Genomic DNA, 23826 nt, shown 5'->3' with positions numbered 1-23826 from the left:
TTCCAACTTTTAGGCACAGACTCTGTAATATTTTTTGCAAGAAGTCTTGTGCTTTGTAAGGCTGCATTTATTTGAGCAAAAATAGTGAAACAGTAACATTTAGAAATATTATTGAAATTTGAAATATATATTTTTGTTTTAATATTTTTCTAGTTAATTTATTCCTGCGCTGTCGTTACTCCAGTTTTCAGTGTCACATTATCCTGATTTTCTGCTTAAGAAACATTTATTGTTGTTATTATTATTATGCTTAAAACAGTTGTGCTGTGGTCAATAATTTTTTACAGTAGTGTCCTGTATATTCTTATGAAATACAAAAGTGCAAAAATATGAAAGATAACTTTTTTATGTTATAAAAATAGTTTTTCAACATGTATACAATCTGAAGAATTTGTTCTGGTTTTATGTTTTAAACTTCAGAGTTAATATTAGTTAATATTCTTTTTTTTCATGTCGCACAGCATGTTTGCACGTTAACCTCGGTTAGGTCAATAAAATTTCTCATTAAGGTTTCTTTAAATTAGTGTAACCCATGTAGTGGTGGTGGTGGTTGTGGTATGTGTGTGCGAGACAGACAGAGCGAGAGACTGGAGTTTCAATGCCTCTACTTCCTTTTGTCCTCTGAGTTGACTTCTTAGGAGCCCATTGCCGGAGTTCCATACATGAGAGATCAAGAGTTACCAAGGTGCTTAGCAGATAGACACAGACACACACTCATTTCCTTTGCGTGTCAGAGCCCTGCTGGGGTTTCAGTAGAGGTCACTGACACCACCAGTGGAGCTTTCCCCTAAATGAAAAACCAACCTCAGTGTATGAGTGTATTTGTATGTGTGTTTCTTTCTGAAAACTCTTAAGTCCGACATTGCATTGGTTTAGCTATGATACTGTTATAGTAGTTTGTTAAGATTGAATGAATGAAACCTTTATTGTCCCGAGGGGGATTTGTTTTGCACTCAAGAGAGCCACATTGAACATTAGCACAGATAAACTAATGATAAAAAAAAAAAATCCACACCAAACATCCAACAACATTGATGTAACTGACTCCATCTTACATCTAAATTCTCTCATTATGGAATAGTATCAATCAAGATGCTTATTAGTCAGGTGAAGTATTTCAAAGTAACTTGAATGGTCTTCCACTCGATCTCGGTGAAAATCAGCAGCCTTGTTGTATAGTTTCTGAGCTAAAGAAGTCGTTGTTTATGTGCACCTGCAAACAATGTTGAGATAAGATGAAATACCCTTTTCTTCAACTCATTCCCATCAACTAGCTGCAGCATTAACTTGTATTGTAACAAGATTAAAATACATTTGTCCTGTGGATTATCATCCCTTTCGTTCCTTTGCCGGACCAGTCTGTGTATGTGCAGCAGTCTTTTTGATCTGCGGTGCGTAGTGAGGACCCTGGCTTGGGTCTGGCCATCCGAGGGCCTGGTGTGAAATCGGCCTGATGTCATCCCTTTTGTCCTCCGTTTGCATCCCTCACTCCTTTAATGACGTTTCCGAACCTCGCAGGCGCATTCCTCAGTGGTCCATAGGAAGCGTTTGGCAGAAAAGCACAGTGGGAGTGTTTGGAGTTTGGGGGGGTTGAGGGTGTGTGGATCTTTTGTATGGAAAGCAGATGAGTAGACATCCGTATTCTGATACTTTCCCTCCATCTCAGGCTTTTCTGTTGGTTGTCTGAATTGCCATGATTTCAGGGGAAAGTTGAAGTTTGAATACATTTTTTATAATTTGAACCTTGCCATTAAGTACTTTGTCATGACCAGAAGTGTATAATCTTGAAGTATAAATTGATACAACAGTGTAACTGTTTGGACTATACAGTTTGCTATCACTGACAATATTTCCTTGCCCTTGACTCTTCTGACGATTATTTATGTGCACATAATTTACACTTGAACTACCCCCTCTCTCTCTATCTCTCCATATATATATATATATATATATATATATATATATATATATATTACTGTGTTTGAGTGAGAGAGAGATGAAGGGGTGTGGGCAGGATTTGGGACTAGTCAGAGGAAATGAGCCACCTGCCATGACAGGAGGTTTTGACCTTCATTTTGTCTCTCTCTCTCTCTCTCTCTCTCTCTCTCTCTCTCTCTCTCTCTCTCTCTCTCTCTCTCTCTCTCTCTCTCTATCTCTCTCTCCCCCTCTCCGTTTCTAAATCTCACACACAAACACACATACTTTTGCTCTATAGAAATCCAGTCAGGGACCTCTCCCCTCAACCATTGGGCATCACTTCCTCATACAAGGAGTGCTAGAAAAGAAATGTAGATGAGGCATTGTCATTGAGCAGGTCAGTGCATGGGAAATGCCCGTTGTCTGAACACCCCCACCCTCCCACCCCCAGAGGACAGGTAGTCTATGACCAGATTTAAAATAAAAAAATATTAACTAATGATCATGTACATATAGAGAAAGTCCAATGACTGTCTCAGTCATTCACCTGCTATAAAAAAGAGTTTTTCATGCCTTTAAAAAGTTGTTTAGATGTAGTCGAGTCCTGTTGTCTCTGCTGCTGCCCCTCCGCAAACTTTTATTACTTTTATTTGTCACATCCAACATCGTTATATCACGTTGTAGGTTTAAAGGCAAATTTTCTGCTTTTCTTTTGTTGTGTATAATATATATATATATATATATATATTGCAAATATATATGAAGAGTTCAGATGCAAAAGCCTCTAAGTGCCATTTGAAATTTTCTTCTAGAATGATCATTTTTATCAAGCTTGTGTATTTAAGTTCAGTGATTTCACTTATGGCAATGATAATTACCTATTAATTGTTATTTAAGTGAAATTACTGAACTTAAATATACAAGTTTGATAAAAATCATCATTAAAGAAGAAAATTTCAAATGGCATTTAGAGGCTTTTGCATCTGAACTATATATGTATATATATATATATATATATATATATATATATATATATATATATATATATATGTTTGGTCTAAGTTTGTATAAAGTTTGTTGGTCAGATAATATTTTAAGATATTGTATTAGCAGGCCTACAAAGTTTGTATGAAGTTTGTTATATCCTAAAACTTGCATAACCAGATTTAACTTTTAAATACGTAGGTATTTATTTTAATTTGTTATTTGATAAAAAAAAGTGAAGCCTACCTTTATATATAATTTAATTAAAAATGTTATTTTGCTACATTTCTTAATGCTTTTTTTTTTAATTAATGTTAGCCTATTTTTGCGTAACGCTTTCGATCAAGTCCAAAGCATGTAACCAGGGTATATTATAATAATATATTTCATCTGGTGATTGAATTTGTTTCTGACCTTTTATAACCAGTTTATTTTTTGGAGATTTTGAGTTGGTTGTATTCGTTAATAGACTACTGCGAGTTTAAGTGAACTGTTTAAGCGTCTGGTTACTGCAAAATTAATTACGATAGGCTAAATAAATAAAAGCGTATAGCAGTTAGGCCTATTTTCAATAAAGTTAACAATGGCTGTTAATTAATGCTTTTGTCAAAAGAAGTGGTTCTTCAAATTATTTTTTGTTGTTGTTGCTGGAATTAGGCTAATAAATAAATTAGGACTATTCATTATCTAAAAACATTATTTTTCTGTCAAATACAATAACAATAATAATTTGCATGTTTATGTGCCGGGAAAACTTATTTGATTTTTTTCAGGTTAAAATAGTCTCCATCTCCCCGAAAGTCCTTCTATTTCGGTCCGGCAGATGCTCTTAATTTGTTAGATTGCGTATTTTTGTAACTATGATAACGTAGGCCTGCTGGCATATTTTTATACGTCTAAGAACAAGCATGATTTTGGGCTGCTTTTGTGTTTTTTCTTTTCCTTGTGTGAGCACAATTCATTAGGCTAAATGGGAAGCAAACGATATATAATTATTTGTCTGTTTATGTTGTAAATTGGTACTGTGAGTGATTTTAAAGACTATGCAATAAAGTCCACTTGTAAGGTATCAGACGCTTTTGGGGCAATGACTCTCTGTCGTCCCAGTCATGGTGCATGGGGCAATGTATAGCCTAAAACTAAATTTTGCTGATACAGAGAATTCAGAAGTTAAACAAATGGGGAAACTATCCAAATGATAATGCGTTTGGTGGTTGTTATAGGCTTCACTGCTTCTCCAATCCTAATAGGCTACTGCTGAGGGTGCATAACCGTCTCACTCCTGATTTGGTAAAGCTTTGTGTGCCAGCGCCGTGACGTCATGTCCGCTGGGCTCAGCTACCATTTGATGAGAGGACGGCACGTTCTTTTTGACCAAAGACTGAGAGCAAGATAAAACTGCAGCGCGAGATGGTTATTGAATCTTAGAGAAGAAGCTAGAGACATTAAGCAATATTATTCTTATTGTTTATTTCATTCTTATCAAGATTTCAGGAGGCAGTTAATTACACAATTAATACGTACGTGATACAAATTATTTACACATATAACAAACAGTAGGCTACCTGTAAACACAAAATAAAATTGTATTATCTTAATTTATCTCTCTTTCAGCTTTCAACATAGCTTTTATAGATAGATCTTCGCTGATGAGTAAATTCATTCGGTCGTATCAGATAGAAGGCCATATTCATAGATATGCTCATATGCAATTGAACTACTGTTTCTCTGATTCGGCACAGTTCTGTGTTATTAAGTTCGCACTTGAACTTGTAAGGCAAAGTGTGTTAAGTTTGGTGGCTATATAGCTAGTCACACACTCTTTTCATGTATAAAACAAAGAGATTCAAAAAGTAAAAATTCCACAATTTGGTAGGCTATATGGATACAGTCTGCAACTTAAATCTCGTTCATACCGTTTTAACTTTTCTAAACGCGTGAATATGCCTACATGACAATTTGCAGCTTTCATGCAAAGGCCCCAATACTGCTTCATTCACATAAAGAAGTTATTGCAATATAAATAAGCAATTTAAACACCTTAGAAATCTACTCTCACATAAAAAGCAACACCGGTCATTGGATAAAGTTTTTTTTCCCCCTTATAATCTATATTTAAATACATAACACATGAAGTCAACATTTAAACAGTATTTTAACATCTGTCATACAGTAAACAGCTGGTTTGCTTAATTTTTTTTATTCGATAGTTGTGTGTTTTTATATAGGTTCATATTTATATAGCCTATTTGTTTATATTTCTGTGTGATGTGTTGTGGCGCTTATTGGGTTTCGTCAAGACGCATAAGCGAAATCATTGTCAGTGCTACACGTTTATAGGCAGCATTATGATGATTAAAACATACTTTGCTACAAAAGATGATTATATTGCTCTTTTATAAAAACTATGCGATTTAAGACGCTGCGGTACATTTGTTTATTTATTTAGCGCACTAGTTGAAATGTTTTGACCAGGCTATGTTATTTCTTAGCTAGCCTATATTAGGCTTTTTCACATGGTAGTTCAACCAGATAACCTACAATGTAATGCACTGTTAAAGTAGCCTAGTTATCGCGTGCTTTTGCGATTTATTTTACCTCACTTTACTCTTTAAATTAACCAGGCTGAGACGGTGAACTTATTTACAAGAAGAACATTTTTTCTTCTTCTTTTTTGAAAATTCCTGCTGAGATTGCGACGATTGCTGCGTCCATTTTGTATCAAACATCAAACCAAATGATACGACAAACGTGGAAATAAAACAATTCTAATGCATTTCATATCACAGTTGCCTGGATGCAGAAGAAAATACTCTTTGGACTTAAGCAATGTTTTCGCATTTTCCCCACATAACTAATAAATGTAGCTATAAACGAGCGTTGCGCTAATAGTGGAAAACGCTTGGTTCTGTGACAGCATGACAAAGAAGAGCGATAGAAACACCTGTTTCTCAAGAGAGCCACTCTGCCCAAGTGCAAAAAACGGCTCCTAGCCTATTTTTGAAATAATTTGGCCATTATTTCATATGAGAATTGTATTCAATAAATGTATTTTGACATAATTCGATATAGCCTCTATTTACGTCATTAATGCTGGTATATTTATTAACTGGCCCTTTTATTCTTTTGAATTATTGCATTGTAAATATAACCTTGCGCACCCCTCCCCCCTCCCATTTCACCCCACCCATCATCTTCACCCCTTCCCGCTTTCTCTGTCTCAGTCACTGTCTGATTTGTCTTCCTTTGACGTGGTGCTGTGGTTGTATAGTCCCTGCGCCATCAGGTGTATTGCCAGACCGTTCTTGGGGCCGGTGGCTTTTTTGATTTTAGCCCGCTTATTCTGAAACCAGATTTTGATCTGAGATTCATTGAGGCCCAGTTCCTGCGCCAGACCCTGCCGTCGCTGCTCGGTCAGGTAGCGGTTGTTCTGGAACTCGGCCTTGAGTCTCTGGAGCTGCTCCGCCGTGAAGGCTGTGCGTGGTCGTTTGTCCTCCTTACTTGCGCTTTTCTTCTTTGGTTTACGAGATCTGGGACCTGCGTGTGGGGATGAAATAACATACAGTTTTTAGAGCAAAGTACAAATTGCATAACAGGACCGATATATGCAAATCCGTTTTATAGGGTCTGGAAAGAGGGGGCTGTAAACATGTTCAACGAAGTGGTGTAATTTATGAATCTGTTTTACGTAGGCTTTATTTATTTATTTATTTATTTTGCGTCACATGAGGGTGTGAGCAGTATGGATCTCTCCCAAACACCCCCCCCCCCCCTCTCTCTCTCTCTCTCTCTCTCTCTCTCTCTCTCTCTCTCTCTCTCTCTCTCTCTCTCTCTCTCTCTCTCTCTCTCTCTCTCTCTCTCTCTCTCTCTGAGTGGAGGCCATTAATAGGTAATGCGGGGAACCTCAGAGATGAAGCAGAATTTTGATGAGGGATTCGCGCATTGCTCCATATCGACATTTCTTAGTAAAACCAAGCCTTTTTAGACATTAAAATGTAATGAGTATGGTCATATGGCGATCATACGTAAAAATTAACCCATTCGACATCATCATAAATGGTTATGACTTGTAAGTCTATATCGCTCTAAGAAAATAAACACAACACAAACTTAGCTTAACGCTCCGACTACAGTTGGATAATAATTTCATGAATATTTTAATGTAAAAAAAAATTGGGCGAGGAGAATCTGACGTGAAAGTACAATTTCAACGCGAAAATAAAAATGAAAGACTGGCGCAACAAGATTGCCTATTAGCCATTCAACAGCAGTAAACAGTCCAGTTGCTTTCCTTGAACGAAAATAAAAGTACAAATGGTAGACTTGTATGGAACACACTCAAATAAGTCCATCAATCAGCACTCCAATCTTTAGGCTAAATAGTAATCAGAAATTTAATTTTTCCAACAACAACAATTGACGGATGAGGCTAAATGACCACTTTTGATCGAGTTTGCTCTTCGGAATTAGCATTCTAGTTATGCACATCATGGTTTCTTCTGTTTTGAAATAGTAGCAATACAGCTTTCGTTAAATAGGCCTATTCGAGTTACGAAATACTTTACTGCGCACAAACACACATGAGCAACTGCTAACTCTGAATAGTAAATGCAAGGCCTGCTCCATTGTCAAAAATATGCTAATGAAATATCAACAAAGACGGAAGGCTTACAGGGCAAAACCTTTGACAAAAACAAAAAATAGTGTTTGCATTCAGCGTTAAAACAATTCGTTTATGTAATATTACATTTACTTTAGTCTAGCTATTTATATTTAATTAAAAGTAAATTAACCTCGACATTCTATTTCTCATCTCTTTCTTAAAACGATACCAAAACAACTAAAGGCTACACCATTATCAATCCCAAAGCAAACGGTATGGAATTAAAATGAAAGACAATTCAAATAGCCTAACTCTAAAATAAGTATAATCGAATTTGCGAAAATTGTGTTCTTTTATATGCTACTTTTCTGAACGTTTATATTGACGATCTTAAGCCTGTTTTTTTTTTTTTTTTTAATATTTTTGGACCTTTGTCGTTTTACTTAAGCAATATATTATATTAATCTCATCGTAATGTTTCTTATTATAAATGTTCAGAAATATGAAAGATATGAGATTTTATTTATTACGATTATGTTAAGTGAATTGTTATTTTCACAAATTTAGCGGTTTGTATTTCAGCTTTTTGGGTTTGTTCTAAAATTTCAATGGCCTTCTAAAATACGTGATTAAAATGAAAAATAATATAGATTTGAACTTGTTGAACTTTGGACAAATTTAACAGATTTCCCGGCACATGGTAGGCTATATAAAAAATAAAGGGAAACGTACCTGACGATGGCCTGTCCGAGTAGCGTGTGCAGTAAACCCAAGCGGGCCACAGCATAGACTGACTAGGGTGTCCGTTTGAATTGCTCTGTGAACTATCCGATTCTGAGCCCAGGCACTGATCCACATTCTCCCCGCGGGGCTTCAGGGGCTCTTCGCTCTCTACCTCAGCCTTCTTTCCTCCGCTGCTCGTGTGCGTTGTGGAAGTTCCCTCTGCTGGAACAGTACTTCCCACCTGTCCCGTGCTAGGACCGGTAGGGTTGTGATTCTCTCGAGCGCCGTGATTGCCCTCATCGCGCGTGATGTTCGCTTCTTTCTTACGGCCAAAGTCTGGCCGCAGGATGTTGTCGATGAAGAAGTTTGTGATTCTGTGCGGGAGCTGCAGGTTCCCTGGAGCTTGCAGAAGAGGTCGAATGGCACTGTTGGACTCGTCCGCTGCTCCTCGCTGTTCCGCGTCTCCTGCGCTCTGCTCATTCTCATCCATGCTGAGACGCACTTTCCACGTTCCGTCCTTAACCCTTTATCGCTCTCCCGCACTCAGGCAGTCGCACCCCACTTCGCGGGCGACTCGGTCCACTTTGTTCACTTCAGCAAAATTTCAAAACTGAGAAAGTCTGTCTGTCAGTGTGTTTTAGCGACAATAAAAAGCCTTTGCGCACCGTAGTCACAAAGGAAAAACATAGTTACGCCTTCCAGTCACGGAATGTCCTCTGTTTAAGGTTGATGAACCGCAACTTTCCAGTTTGGTGCTATTTGTTTTGTGCGCAATGCAACTATCGAGGCATCAGTGACTACTCTGAGAAGTGGGGCTCCTAACTGCTCGTGAAATACTTTCACTCCGGATTTTTGTTCTTATTTTTAATACGAGCCCCCAGTGACGTTACACTCCGGTATCCAAGACACGTGCCTTCAACCAATAGAATAGTCTAGAGTTAGTCACATGGCCCCAATTCGCGAGTAACAGACAACACTCATCCTTGCACTTTTAAAGACACAGTGCTTCACCGAGATACAAATTCAGACCGTGCCAAAAACCCAACCTGCATACTGAACACGGACTTCACATTTCCCCCTCTTAATCATAGAGGTTTACTTGTAGCGTATTATTTCTGCTATTGCATGTACCTATAGCCTATCATTAGCCTATTTAGATACGTTAGCTCCCTATAAGAATGGACTCACTAAACCGCAGATTTTAAAATCCATTTTTTTGGGTAGGGTACCGTTGAGTACTGCTTAGTTTTTCAGCAGGAGTAGTATTTTATTGTATCATTATATCGCAGTTTTGACTAACTGTAAAAATTGGTGATGTAGGCCTAACACAGAATGCGTCAAAACATAGGCTACTAAAATCGTTTCCGCAATGGAGATCTTGCTGTTTAGAAACCATAATAACATTACAATTTCTTCATGTATGATGCAGACATTTTACTTATTTTATATGAAGAGCAAATTTCTCAATATTTAGAATGTTAGTCTAGACTACAATTCATAACGCTACTCGGCGATAAAGATTTTCGCAATATTGCACCATACAGAATGAGTAGCTAAAACGGATACACGCAGAGTGTTCATCTGTCTCTATGACTCGTGTAGTCCATATTTTTAGTTTAATTAATGATTTCATCCTCATTTCTTTGGACAGATGCAGGAAAAAAATGAAATTGTTGATCAACTTTCACTCGTTCATATCCATTAACCCTATAGGCACAGTGGCAACGCTGGAACGTTGTAGCAGATACGGTTCCTGTCCAAGCACCACAGCAAATCCATGCATCGCTCACATCTTTTTGATTTAGATTAATTTTATCACACAACCTCGAGTTGTGATGTCTGTAATGAAGGGCGCTTGAAGAGCATTTTTGGCTACATTGACAGTAACCTACTATGTAATGTAGCACATCAAAATCAACAATAACAAAGACTTGGTTACATAGATTTGAGCTCTGCATTTGTAAAGACATCACCTTGTTGGATCTGCCAGTATGGATAGTCTATAGCTTCTCCCAATGAGCGTGCAGTAGCCTATGTCTTTTCTAACCGAAGAGGTTTCTCAAGAGGCCTTCTGTGATTGCATTTCTCATTATGAAGTGTCCCTGGCGAGCCAAGACCATGCAATCCCTTTTCAAATTGGTGCACATTATCCGCCTAACAACGTCTTTTTAATGCCACTAACAAGGCATATCGCATTTCGTATTTGCAAGATTGTTTCCTTTAAAACTAAATTATAATATAGTCTTTCATTGTGGTTTCACCGAGTAGGCCTACATTAAATATTGTTGGAGTGACTAAACTATGTGGCAAAATATTATTTAGTCGTGTTTTTATATTGGTTATATTCCCATTGATGATATTGTTGCTTGATGAAGATCCACCGACAACAACCATTTGAATATTCCATAGCGGTACAATAGCCACTGGTGTGTTGTCTACACCTGCCATCAAGTGTGTAATGGACACGGCTCTAATTTAAGGGTTTTCAATGATGCTTTGGGTTTAGGGGCATTCTTCTACAACGATTTTTAATCACCCGCAAGAAATTCACCGTTGACTTCATGCGCGGAATGGGTAAAAGACAATAGCGATTGACAAATTGCAAGCGCCTTGGCCTGCCCTCTATCACTGTCTCTCTTTTGCCACAGTCAAGACTGAAGACTGAAACACTCGCCCTGGTTTAGGCGAGAATTTCAGTTTATACATTTTTTGGAGGGGGGAGGGGGGGGGGGCATAGAGAAAAAAAAATAAAAAATAGCCTATCCGACATGCATATCACAACAGTAACGTAACAACAGCCAGCAGTAATTAAAATATAACAACAGTGCAACCGATCATTGATGTGGTTAGGGATTCTATAAATGAACCATCCATGTGTCCTCCTTTACCCTCTATACTTCTGCTGCTTCATCATCTATAGGCCTACTATGTAGCCTATCTTGTGATTTCATTCATCCAAAATGAGGTGTCCCCTCCCATAGCAACAAAACGCAGGTTAAGCGAAACACGCTGGACCGATACAGCAAAAGAATAAATAATAACCCTAAAGTGCAATCCAACGTTCATCTATTTATGCAAAGGTAATTCCTGAATATTCAACTTTTTATGCTGGATTATAGGCTAGGCTGTATACATAATATGATTTAATATACGATGCCGTTTCAAGTAGGCCCGTGCAGATCTTTCATATCACGTTAATTTGGCACTATACTATTTGGTTCTTTATATCACAACCTTTTACTGCACTGGCAACACTAGTCAAACCCTGTGCACAGAATGGCCATCACGTGAAGGCCATACGTTGATGTATATATTTGCCGTCATCAACCTTTCCATCTGTTGTGTTGAGTTTGTAGCTTCACGTGAGCTTCCTGTCTATGTTGTTCTCCAGGGTGCATATCTAACCTGAGGGATATTTCATTCTCCTTATTCATCAAAGATTTTGGTGTGCTTTTGCATTTCACCGCGCCATGATGCCCATACAAAATACTTTGGTCTGGTTAGCAATTCTTCCTCTTCTTGAGCACTTCAAGGAAATTGAATTTTTACACAAGAATATATTTATATGGAATTTAATTGGATTTGCGCCAAAGAAACATTAAAACAGTGGGACAGCAATACATTTTCTTGACTGTGGTTAATTAATACTTAGATTTAAATAAATACATACATAAATGAATACATATAGGCTATGTGTTGTGTTTACATTGTAAAAGGTAACCTTTGGTGATATTATAGAGAGGGGCTTCAAAGAGTTCAAGTCGGGTTTTCAGCGTTATCTTTTATCCCAGTATATGTCCTTTTTTTTTTTTTTTTTTTTTTTTTTTTTTATAACTTAACATAGACAAAACAACTTCCATAGCATAATTAAAGTTATCCACTTTGGGTTAACAGAACTATTTTCAAAATATCAATTAAAAAAGTATTTATTTAGCTATGAAAAATGAATGTGCTGTTTATTTTAGGTATTTTCATGTTTGTAACTATGCTTTTTCTTGTAAAACAAAAAAACAAAAAACAATAACAATAACTGGTGTCCCATAGGAAAATGTTGAAATTATGTGCAGTTTGCTCTCGAAAAGACCGTTTGAATCAGTGTCGATACAGGCCAATACAAAGTCAAAAATATGATGGGTGGAGTCAGCGTAGAGTTTTATGTGAATATATGTTTTATATAGACCAGTTTATTTAGGAAATGCCTAGTGTTGGCCCCTAGTGCGTTGTCTTTGGGTTCTTTTGTGCTTTAACGCACAGTATTGCTTATTCCACTGTTTTAGTCACTACAATAGGCGATGACGCGCAAACTCGATTTGTGAATGGACGCACTGGTGTGTATGTGTGTGCGTGTGCGTGTGCGAGTCTTGGTGATCATAGAGCTTGCAGCCTGATATAAAGGATAACACACACCCCTGAACTCTCTCACTCTCTCACTGTCTTGCTTTCAAAAGACACCCAAACACTCATACTAACACGGTCAGTCAAAGCACGCCTGCGATATGAGTCCTGACACCGACACCATGCAGGGCAGGATCCAGCCAACCACCAGTGGATCTGCAATGACACGATACATTTATTTTCTTCCCAAAGATCTATAAAGGTCTTTACATTTTACGACTCGAATAATGTTTTAAAAAATCTCCATACCTGAAAAAAATGCGACTTAAGTGATTGCGCCAAAAATGAATTTGGTTGGCTTTACCTAGCATAATTTGGTCCAATACCAAAGAGTGAAACCAATACTTCTGTTGGTATTGGCTAAAATAAATGCATGACTGATGCTTCTTGTTTTAAATCCAGATTCCTCCATCAAAGCCAGGGAACTGTCGGGGTCCGGATCCTAGCAGAGTGGACACTTTGAAAACACCGGGAGGATAGAGTTGATAGGTTTTAATGCTTTTAATTCTAAAGCGTCTGATCGTCCTGGCGTAAATAAGTCTCCTTTCAGTCGACACAGTCTTGCTGTCCCTGACCCACCGTGCATGTGGCGTCCTCCACAAACCTAATTAAGGCTCTTTAGATGGGATCAAGTTAATTTAATACTGCTCCCATCTTGAGACCCTTTTTGGAGAAAATGGCTTCATTGACAGTCAAAGCTTTAGCCTTGTCTCTCTCCACTCATCCCACCTTGAAGATTTCAGTGAATTGGAGAGACAAAACGGTTTTGCGTGCTTGAGTAGACCATTTTTTTTCAACTAACTTTAAAAAGTTATTAATGATGCTTAAAATATTTTCAGACATGTCTAACGTCGATTGGCTTTTCAAATGCAAGAGAGTGCCACAGGTTCATTTTCACACATACCAAGCGTTTTTCTCCGTGAAAACTGGCATTTAGAGTGCCTCTCAGACATGTCAGCCCACATTATATTTCATATAACGCGTTTTTCCCTTCAAATTAGTTTGCACCCAGAAAGTTTTAAAATGGTCTTCTACGAAATAAGGCTTGTTGATCGTTCTTATATTTCTGCACGTTTGATCTTGTATTTAGATTATATCAACCATCGTTGTCTTTATTCCATCTTGCTAATTTCGTGCCATTTAAATGTTGTTAATTTGTTGTACTTTATGGAAGTGTTAATCAAACGTCTGTTATTTAGGCTACAGTATTTTTCTTTTCCGTTAACATGTCTGTAAATAGCCTTCTGACTTTTCTAGTTTATTCTTAGTAATCTGAGTTTCATTTAGTTATTTAGTTAGAGGTCATAAAAGAGTAAATATTTTCGTTTTTTATATCAATCTTTTTAAAATTGTACTTCCTTAAAATTATATCATTTTATATCAATCATTTTAAAATTGTACTTCCTTAAAATTATCATTTTTTAATGTAATTTAAATTCAGTTGTATGTCTCATGATAAACATTAGCCTACTGAATGGTTGATTACTTTCTAAAAACAATAATCATTGCTTAATTCTCAATTTCTTTTCAGATAATGTATCTAAAGCCTCTGCCACCCTGACAGTGTGAGACAATAATTCGTTAAAATGTGTCCCATTTAATGTTCTTATTTTTAATTCATTTAAAAATAACATTTTCTAATACAATATTATCAGAATAGCCCTCTGTCGTTGTACGAAATTCGTCTCTCATTCATCTGTTTGTTATTGCTTTCGTGTTTGTAAAATAACGGGTAATAAAAACTATTAGAAGATTTTTTTTCTTTTTTAATAATTTCTATTAAAATAAACACCATCAATTTAAAACATATGCCTAGGTTAAGCTTAAAATGTCCCTCAAATTGTGTTGCCTAATGGCTTTGATTGCTCTGCAGAGGATTCGCATAATATCTAAAGCACAATGCTTTCGTTTGTACATAGTTCTGTTGAAAAAAAGCAAATATGATAAAGAAATGAAAATAATATTTTTCTAATATAGCAATTAATTATTTTTTTGTCATATGTGCAGCGAATGTTTGTCCTTTTTTAAATATGAATAAATGTAAATGTGCATATGGACCCTTCTCCTGCTGGGAAATCTTTTTTGTGACAATTACTAAATGCCAATAACACCACGTGGTGGCTATACATTTCAGGGTTAAGCAGCATGAGAGCTGGTATACGAATATAAAAAGTTATATTCGCTTGCTGGTATACGAATATAACTCATAAAGAACAATAAGCAAACTCTTTTTCCGATGTCTGAACACCCTGGGTGGGTCACATGATGCTATCACGGTTTCTTCGCGGGAGTTTAGATGTTTCGAATTCCATTGGCACCTGTTTCACGCGCTTGTGATTGTTTACGACCCTTGCGACAAGTGTGTCGCGTGACTTGCGCAATAATCACTTGTCTCTAAACACTTTGCCCACTTCCACTTCACTGTGGACTTGTTGCTTTATTCACTTTAGCACGTCACTCATTTTTTAAAAGTAATTAGTTGGCTATGATTACACATAATGAGCACGGTGCACCTTTCAGTCTGTCAGCAGTAAGAGGTCATATAGGCTACGTTGGTGAATTAATAACTAAAAGTAACTAACAAAGAAAAAGGGGGCTGGATAAAGAAACGCGATATGATAGTTTAATGGGTCAAAATATGCAATAAACAAAATGCCATTTGTATCTAATTTTCATTGTGGACTTGCTTTTTACTTGCATATGTGGACACAAAATGGGCTGGGATGTTCTTCGTGTGTGGCATCACTAATATCTTCAGATTCAGCATGTATATATAGAGAGAAGAGGCTGATTCCATGTGTGGCGTGCCCCACCTTTAACCTAACCCCTAAGATATTTATTTTGACCACAGCTGAGAAGAGAGGGCTTCCTGAAACAAGGCCTTTTACCAGATGCCAATCATGGTAAGGCATAGACCTGATGAGATATGAGGTCAAATGTCTCAGAAAGTTTTTTTGGATCACATTTAAAGTTTGGAATGCAGAATATAATTCTACCTCATATATTTTTAATGTAGCTTTGGTCATTTTTGTGTGTACCCCAGTGTCCCTTCCAGTGCCCCTCTGAGAAAGCTGGAGTCCTCTTTTGTGCGTCTGTACTCGACCGGAACCTGCCCCATCCACAGCTGCTCTCCTGCTTTGTGATGAGGAATGTGTCATTTCACCATCTTTCACACACTAATCTATTTATCTTCACTTCCCTGTTTTTGCACTTTCTGTATTCTTCATTCAGTTTTAAAATATTTCAGTATACAAGCTACCCATTCCTCTTTGTGCTTTGAATTCACAAACTTAACAGTGCTTTTCAAAGAAAAAATCAAAGAATAAATCCATGCACAATGTTTTGAAGAAAAATCGAATCATTTTAGTCATCATATTTGAATTCGACTGGTAATTAACTAAAAATATATTAAATATATTATAATATATAAAAATATAATGTATTTTTTTCTTTAATATATTTAAATAATGTTTTCATATTATAATTCATAATTGTGGCATTTTGGTTACATAAGTTTTCATTAATCACAATAGTGGTATGAACAGTTAATAGCTGACTAAATTCAGAGATGCATTTTGAAAGGGGCCCCTGCAAAATATTCTGATCAAATGCCTAAATATAAAACTCTAGCATTAAATCACCTCATTCATCTAAAAGTAACATGGCAGAATGTTACTTTTGTTGCCACTGACCTCAGAGTAAATGTTCTTGTCTTTTACTTGTTTTTTTTTTCATGAAAACCAAATCAATTGTATTATTTCAGTCCTAATGTGTAGGAAAATGGCAATAAATTAACTTTATATTCCTCCCTTTCTACAAGTTGCACAGCACAGACAGCCAGTTTCTGAAAAGATGGAATATTATTGGAAATGTATAGTCTGGAATCAGTGTGTTTCCTATCAGATTTTTTAAATAACAGTATATACAGGTGAAGCAATTATAACAATAACATTTTTAAAAAATCTTTATCATTATCAGTTAGAGATATTGTAAAAAAACAACAACAAAACAACCTGAATAATTATTATTATTATTTATTTATTTTTTTGTGTGGAACAGGCCTACTATTATAGTGTGTCTTCTTCATGTGCTTGATTAGGTTGTAATAGTGGCAGGCCTAACGGCAGTCAACAGACAGTTAATCCCAGACCGTAAAGCCATGTGTATTTCATTTGCACTGTAAAGGATTTGTGCGGATCAGTCGCTTCATGTGTCACCACCTGATATTTACTTTTCTGACTGCAGCCGTCACAGAACTGTGAAATTCATTCTACTGCACTCAAGAGGGAAGTATGTTGGATTTTCATTTGTACAATGCTTGAAGAATATCAGTTTTAATCTTCATTTTTTGACATTGTTATTATAAAGTGCCTTGGAAATAAATGATAGGGCTAATCGTCATCCCACACCCCCTTCATTCACCTGCAGATCACTTGTAGTATGTATCGTCCAAAGATTTCAAGATAATAATATTAATAATTCAGACCCCTTTAGCGTCAGATGTCTGAATCCTAATAAATGAGACCAAAAATGTTAGGGAAGGTGGTTGTATTCTGTTATAATGACAGTTGAACCCTTGTTGTTGAATATTGTTACATTCATGAATCCTGTGACCTTGACCTTCCTTACTGAAAAGCACTTTGCCACCACCTTTACTACGAGAGAACTTGTCTTGTGATCGACCATGGAATCCATAAACCAATTAGAACAGGCAGGGCTGAATCAGATTGACTGAGGCGAATGGAAGTCCTGGTCAGTTGTGAGGAGAGAGACACGTTTAAATGCCAGACTGGCATTTGAATGGCATCGCGGGCAATTTGGACTGAAATGGTGATCTGTTTTTTTGGGTTTTTTTTTTTTTTGCACCTTCCTGTAATACCGTCGCTGGTCTGTGTCCCATTAGATCTAATTCCACAATTCATTATCTTGCTACCCTCGAAGATTGAGTGAGACTGCGATGAGATATATTGAGTGAAAGAATGGAGAGATTGTCTTTGTGGCTTAACATGCACATGTCAATCCTTAGATTCAGTGTTGACTGGGGCAGTAATTATTTCACAGCCTGGCAGTCCAATTTAGGATAATTTTGTTCATTGAAAAATGTGGCGATTCAATTGGTCTGTTTTTGTCTAATTGTGCATGTTTCTGTATGTCTGCATTATATCTTTTCAGGTGCAAGACCTCAGTCTTCTTTTTCACTAATTTATTCTATCTTCTCTCTCCTTCTCTTTATTTTTGTATCCCTCCACTCCCCTTCATCTCTTCCACTTCCCTATCCTCTTGTAGTTCAGTCAGAAGCCAAAGAAATGTCAGGGGTGAGTTCAATAAGTCTGGGTAATTGCGATTCTGTCTTCTCGTCCGTTCGACTGAATCATCTTCCATTAGAGGAGTGGTGGGGGGGTCCTTACCCAGGGCCAAAGAGCAATCTAAATCCTCAACGCCTGTTAAAACCTCTGCAAGTCATCTCCATACAAACATGTGGAAAATCCACCAACATGAGCAAACATCCCCTTTCTTATTTTGTTGTTCTTTATCTTTTGCTTGTATCTTTACTAGGACTGTTGGTATAAATAAACTTTTACAACCAGATTTAAAAAAAAAATGTGACAAACTTCCAGAGTAAACTGAGGTTAAGTGTCAGGCTCAGGGCACAATAATGACAGTTATAAGAAACATCCTTGTAATGTTATCTTTTTATTGCTTTATAGTTTTAATTGCCATGTCCATTCATAACCACAACACTTTCACCACCAGCAATACTGTATTGTTGAGTTCAATTCTGGTGCAACTAAACATTTTTTTTTTGTATTCTTTTATTTCTTTATTGTTGCTGGTTTTGTGTTCAATAACAATCAGCTATAAGCTATTTTTATAATAATAAGCTATTTTTTGAAGAAGTATTCTCACATCTTCAGTGGTCCAGAATCACATCTGGCTTTTGTATTAGATGTGAAGGGACATCTCATATAACCAATGACATGCCTGTCACTGTTGAAGGACTAGGAGCAGGCAGTCTTCACGCAACCAGGAGGGGTCTCTCTTTAATGAAAAATGTACAATACTGCCATCTGCTGATGTTAACTATGAACGTGTTCATTGTGAAGCATGTAAATAAATGTGTCGATTTACCCAGTGATGGACTGGCCATCCGTCTGAGATGCTGGCCTCCAGCATTCGTGCAACCCTGCTGAGGATAAAGTGGTTTGGAGAATTGATGGATGGATAATAAATATCAAGTATGTGAAAGATGCAATGCAACACTTTTTTATTTTTTATATTTTTTATTGTATCATTAGTAATATATTATTTATACTTTACATTATTTATGCCTTCGGATTGTATTGGATAGGGTCTAATTGTGTTTGAAAAGGTAAAGAAGATTAAATTTATTTTTCTCTTTAATGTGACAATGTTTAAATTATAACCTTGTCAGACGATATGTCTTTGATACTATGTTATGATATGTCTACTTATGTCTTTACCAATTAAGTAATGATGATGTCATAACTATTTGTGTATAATGCTGGTAATTTGTGGAAATAAGTTTTTTTTCAAAGGGGCTATACACTCTAAAAAATGCTGGGTTGTTTTAACCCAATTTTGGGTCAAATATGGACAAACCTGAAATGTTGGGTTAAAAATGTAATGTAAAAATTTAACCCAACGGCTGGGTTAGTCCATATTTGACCCAAAATTGGGTTAAAACAACCCAGCATTTTTTAGAGTGTATGTAAGAATTGTCATGAAGGCTATTAATCGTGTTTGTTGATGAAATTAAAAAAACAAATAAATAAATGAGACCTTCCACAACTTCTATGGTTGTCTAAGCCTGTAGACTGATTTACTGTTAACTACATTAAATTAACTAGATTAATATCCCATTTTTTGTGATTTATCACGATTTTTCGCAATTAAAAACACACTTTTTATAATGTAAAATTTTAACGTAGTAATAATTTTGTTATTGTAGACAACATAAAAGACGATGTTTATTGCCATCTTTTTATGACCAGTATCATGATACTAATACTGCTTGATACTAATACTGCTCAAACAGTTTGCACTGCATAACTTAAACATTAATTAAACATAATCTACGGTGACCGAGAGAGCTCAACGCAATGCAACTGAAGCAAACACATGCAAATAGAAAAAAACACATGAAAATAGAAAAAAAAAAAACCAGTTTCACAACACATGTGCTTCAAATACAGAAACGCGCTGCAAAAGTTCACAACACAAAGAAACGCGCAGCAATTAACCCAGACCACAACGGAAATCTTTCCAAGTGATGAACCTGCTGGGACGTGCTTATTGCTCGGAAATTGCATCGAAACATTTCTGTTGTGGTCTGTGTTATTTGCAGCGTGTATTTGTGTTGTGAGTTTTTGCAGCACTTTGTATTTGGGTGATATTGTGAGAATTTGGTTTATGTTGGTTGGTTTATGAACAAGCTTATGTTTTCTTAATTTGCAGGTGTTTTTTTTCTATTTGCTTGCGTTTTGTTTAAAGGGTCATTCCACCTCTGGAAAGATGAATGTGTATTAAAAATGGGTAATTTATGTAGAAGAAATGTGAAATTATTTCTTTCTAGACTGAGAAAAGACAGAAAATGTATCTTTGGCTTATGTGGATGAAAGACAACAACTCCCAGAATGCATTTGTTCGCTGCCCTAGGAGGCCACACCTACCGCTAACTTCGCAGTAGGTAAACAGTCTACTAGTGATTCTCCGTGATAAGTCTGTCCGAAAATGTGTTTCAAGATTGCCCAAAATGTCCAGGATTCAGCTTTTGCGTTCTACAGTCATCATTCATCATGTTTACTGTTGCGAGCGGGACGAGTGAGGGATGTGTGGAGAACGACGCAAGTCATGTTGCGAGCGGGACGAGTGAGGGATGTGTGGAGAACGACGCAAGTCATGTTGCGAGCGGGACGAGTGAGGGATGTGTGGAGAACGACGCAAGTCATGTTGCGAGCGGGACGAGTGAGGGATGTGTGGAGAACGACGCGAGTCATGTTTACTGTGGAGAGTGGGGACGAGTGAGAGCTGTGTGGAGAATGACGTGTGGCCGGTGACGTGATTACCGATGAGCAGCACCTGAGACGTAAGTTACCGCTCTCTCATATCTCTCACGGAGGAGCAGGAATTTTCTTAGCAATGTTAAAAGGCATATCAACCGATCACTTGTTTGACGTTCATGTAAACACTATTCAGGCCAACCCCCTATGGGTGGGTTTGAAAGGGTGAGATCTAGAGCTAGTAGTTTTTCCAGATGTGTTTTCAACAACATCATTTACACTTGTCCAGTTATGTCTGAAATGTGGCCCAGACCACCTCCTGAAGTGTTTTGAGCAATCGGATTCAAATTTGTCTAGAATGCTTTTTGGAGGGCATTTACAGGTGTAAACAGCCCCCAGAGACAAGGATCTCACATATGTCTCATTCTATTTCTTTAATTCAAAGGGAGTTCACCCAAAAATGAAAATTAGCCCATGATTTACTCACCGTCAATCCATCCTAGGTGTATATGACATTCTTCTTTCAGACAAAGACAATCAGACTTATATTAAAAAAAAATGTCCTGGCTCTTCCAAGCTTTATAATGGCAGTAAATGGCCGTTTATGTTTAGAAGTCCATCAAAGATGGATGATAAACATGCTACATTGGGGTGGTTAATAAAGGCCTTCTAAAGTGAAGCAATGCCTTTGTGTATGAAAAATATCCATAATTAAAACTTTACAGACTAACATAGCTTAACTACAGGCAGACGGACATAAACACAGATTTACATTGAAAAAATAACCTTTGACATGAAGCATTGATGAATGTGGAAACACAGAAGATAAAGCAAAACAAAACACCAGTCATGAATTAGAAGTATAAATATCTAGAAAAAAAAAAAATTAAGAGAAAAGTCAGAGGTGCTTGAGTTTGTTGCAAAGCCCTGTTTGTTTGAACCATGAGAGGCCTCAAAACTTACGCTGCTCTTATATCCTGTCATACATCGTATTAAGTGTTACTCTTTTGGCGTAAGTCGAATTGCTTGAAGGGTTAGTTCACCCAAAAATTAAAATTAAGTCTATAATTACTCACCTCCATGCTGTACCAACGACATAAGACCTTTGTTCATCTTCGGAACACAAATGAAGATATTTTTGATTAAATTTGAGAGGATCACTGCTACATAGGCTGCCTAAGGGATCGAAACTTGACGGCCCAGAAAGTCAATGAAGAAAATGTTTAAATATTCCATGTGACAACAGTGGCTCAACGATAAGTTTAAGCGACGAGAATGCTTGTGTGAAAAAACAAACAAAAATAACGACTTTATTCGACTATTCCTTTTCTTCCTTGCAGGCCTGAGACGAGAGTTCAAGAGATTTCCATGATGCATGCGCGAGAACTGAACTGAGGTAGTTGAAGGAGATCGCAATTCTCGCGCATGCGTTGTGGAAATCTCTTGAACTCTTGTGTCCATTGGTCTGGGGATGGAAACCGGAGGAAAAATTGACAGAGGCTCCGATGAGGTGACAAAATTCCCTCCAAAAGAGAGAGGAGAATTATCAGACACGACACTGTCGGGGAGACCGTGAATTTTAAATATATGATCAACAACAATTTGAGCGGTCTCTCTGGCAGAGGGGAGTTTAGGAAGTGGAAGTTTTAGTGAGCTGTTTTAGAAAATCGATCGACGACAACGAGAATCACCGTATTAAAACCCTGTGATAAAGTCAAGACAAAGTAAAGCTCATGGGCGTGACGGAATGGGCAGGGGTCTAAGAAGACCGGCGGGGGGCTTGTTACTGAATTTATCCTGAGCGCAGACAGGACAAGTGGCCACGAAGCGGCAGATATCTCGAGTCAAGTTGGGCCTCCAGAACCTCTGTGAAACGGAGGCGATGATCCCTCTACAGGGATCTACAGGAACTACAGGATGCGCGAAAAGCTTGGAAGAATGCTCCCATCGAAGAACAGCACGGTGAGCGGAAGGAGGAACGAATAATAAACCTCTGGGGCAAAGACGGTGGCATAATGGCATGGGATAGTGCACGTTTAACCGTACGTTCAATTCCCCAAACGGTGGCCCCGACCACCCGTTCCTGAGAAAGGATGGCCTCAACAAGGGGTGGTGAGTCGGGAGGGGAAAACTGACGAGACAAGGCATCCGGCTTAAGATTCTTGGAACCAGGGCGATAAGAAATAGTGAAATCAAAGGGAGCAAAGAAAAGAGACCAACGAGCCTGGCGCGCATTGAGTCTCTTGGTTGAGCGGATGTATTCTAGGTTACGATGGTCTGTCCAGATGACTAATGGGATAGATGATCCCTCAAGCCAATGCCGCCACTCACCCAGTGCTAAACGAATGGCTAGGAGTTTGCGATTGCTGACGTCATAATTGCGCTCGGAGGGTGAGAAACGGTGGGAAAAGAAGGCACAAGGGTGTATCCTGCCATCAGATGACTGCTGCGAGAGGATAGCCTCCACACCCACTTCAGAGGCGTCCACCTCCACTATGAAAGGTTTAGAAACGTCAGTGGTGATGAGAATGGGTGCGGAGGTGAACAGTGTTCTCAGATGGTCGAAAGCAGTTTGTGCACCGTCACTCCAAACAAAACAAGACTTGGTAGAAGTTAACAAGGTAAGGGGGCGGCTACTTGACTGAAGTTCTTAATAAATCGTCAATAAAAATGGGCAAATCCTTAGAAATGCTGCGAGACACGGGAATCGGGAGTGGGCCAGTCAGTGACGGCACGGACTTTGGCAGGGTCCATACTTATACCCTGAGCGGAGATAATAGAACCGAGTAAAGAAACGGATTGGGCGTGGAACGTACACTTCTTAGCTTTGACAAATAATTTATTCTCAAGGAGTCGTTGAAGGACTCTACGAACGTGCTGAATGTGAACCTGGAGAGAGGGTGAGAAAACCAAGATATCGTTGAGATAGACAAATACAAAAATATTCAACATGTCTCGAAGAACATCATTGACTAAGGCTTGAAAAACGGCAGGGGCGTTGACCAGCCCGATCGGTAAAACACTATATTCGAAGTGGCCCAGGGGTGTATTGAAAGCAGTCTTCCATTCGTCTCCCTCCTTTATGTGGACCAAATGATACGCATTACGCAGGTCCAGTTTTGTGAAGAATTGTGCTCCCTGCAAGATCTCAAAGGCTGATGACATAAGTGGCAAGGGATAAGG

At 37.8% G+C, this 23826-nt stretch overlaps 1 protein-coding gene and 1 long non-coding RNA gene across 2 annotated transcripts in view; one reads left to right on the top strand and one right to left on the bottom strand.

Moving 5' to 3' along the window:
- The window catches only part of LOC120491047 (uncharacterized), a 37915-nt gene extending 18714 nt beyond the window's left edge, over positions 1-19201 (top strand). The window contains exon 4 of the long non-coding RNA XR_005625184.2: positions 17909-19201. This is a non-coding gene — a long non-coding RNA (uncharacterized LOC120491047). The remainder of the gene's footprint in view (positions 1-17908) is intronic.
- en2a (engrailed homeobox 2a) lies at positions 4352-9080 on the bottom strand. The gene is made up of 2 exons (XM_039688624.2): positions 8237-9080; positions 4352-6438 (listed from the first exon to the last, which is right to left on the bottom strand). The coding sequence occupies exons 1-2, from the start codon at positions 8715-8717 to the stop codon at positions 6122-6124; spliced, it is 798 nt and encodes a 265-aa protein (XP_039544558.2). The 5' UTR covers positions 8718-9080; the 3' UTR covers positions 4352-6121.
- Positions 19202-23826: the final 4625 nt, after the last annotated feature.

This window comes from Pimephales promelas, chromosome 1, assembly GCF_988280905.1.
Source record: "Pimephales promelas chromosome 1, fPimPro1.hap1.1, whole genome shotgun sequence".
NCBI lineage: Eukaryota > Metazoa > Chordata > Actinopteri > Cypriniformes > Leuciscidae > Pimephales > Pimephales promelas.
Note: the sequence above shows the minus strand (reverse complement) of the source record. Positions and strands in the feature narration are given on the sequence as shown.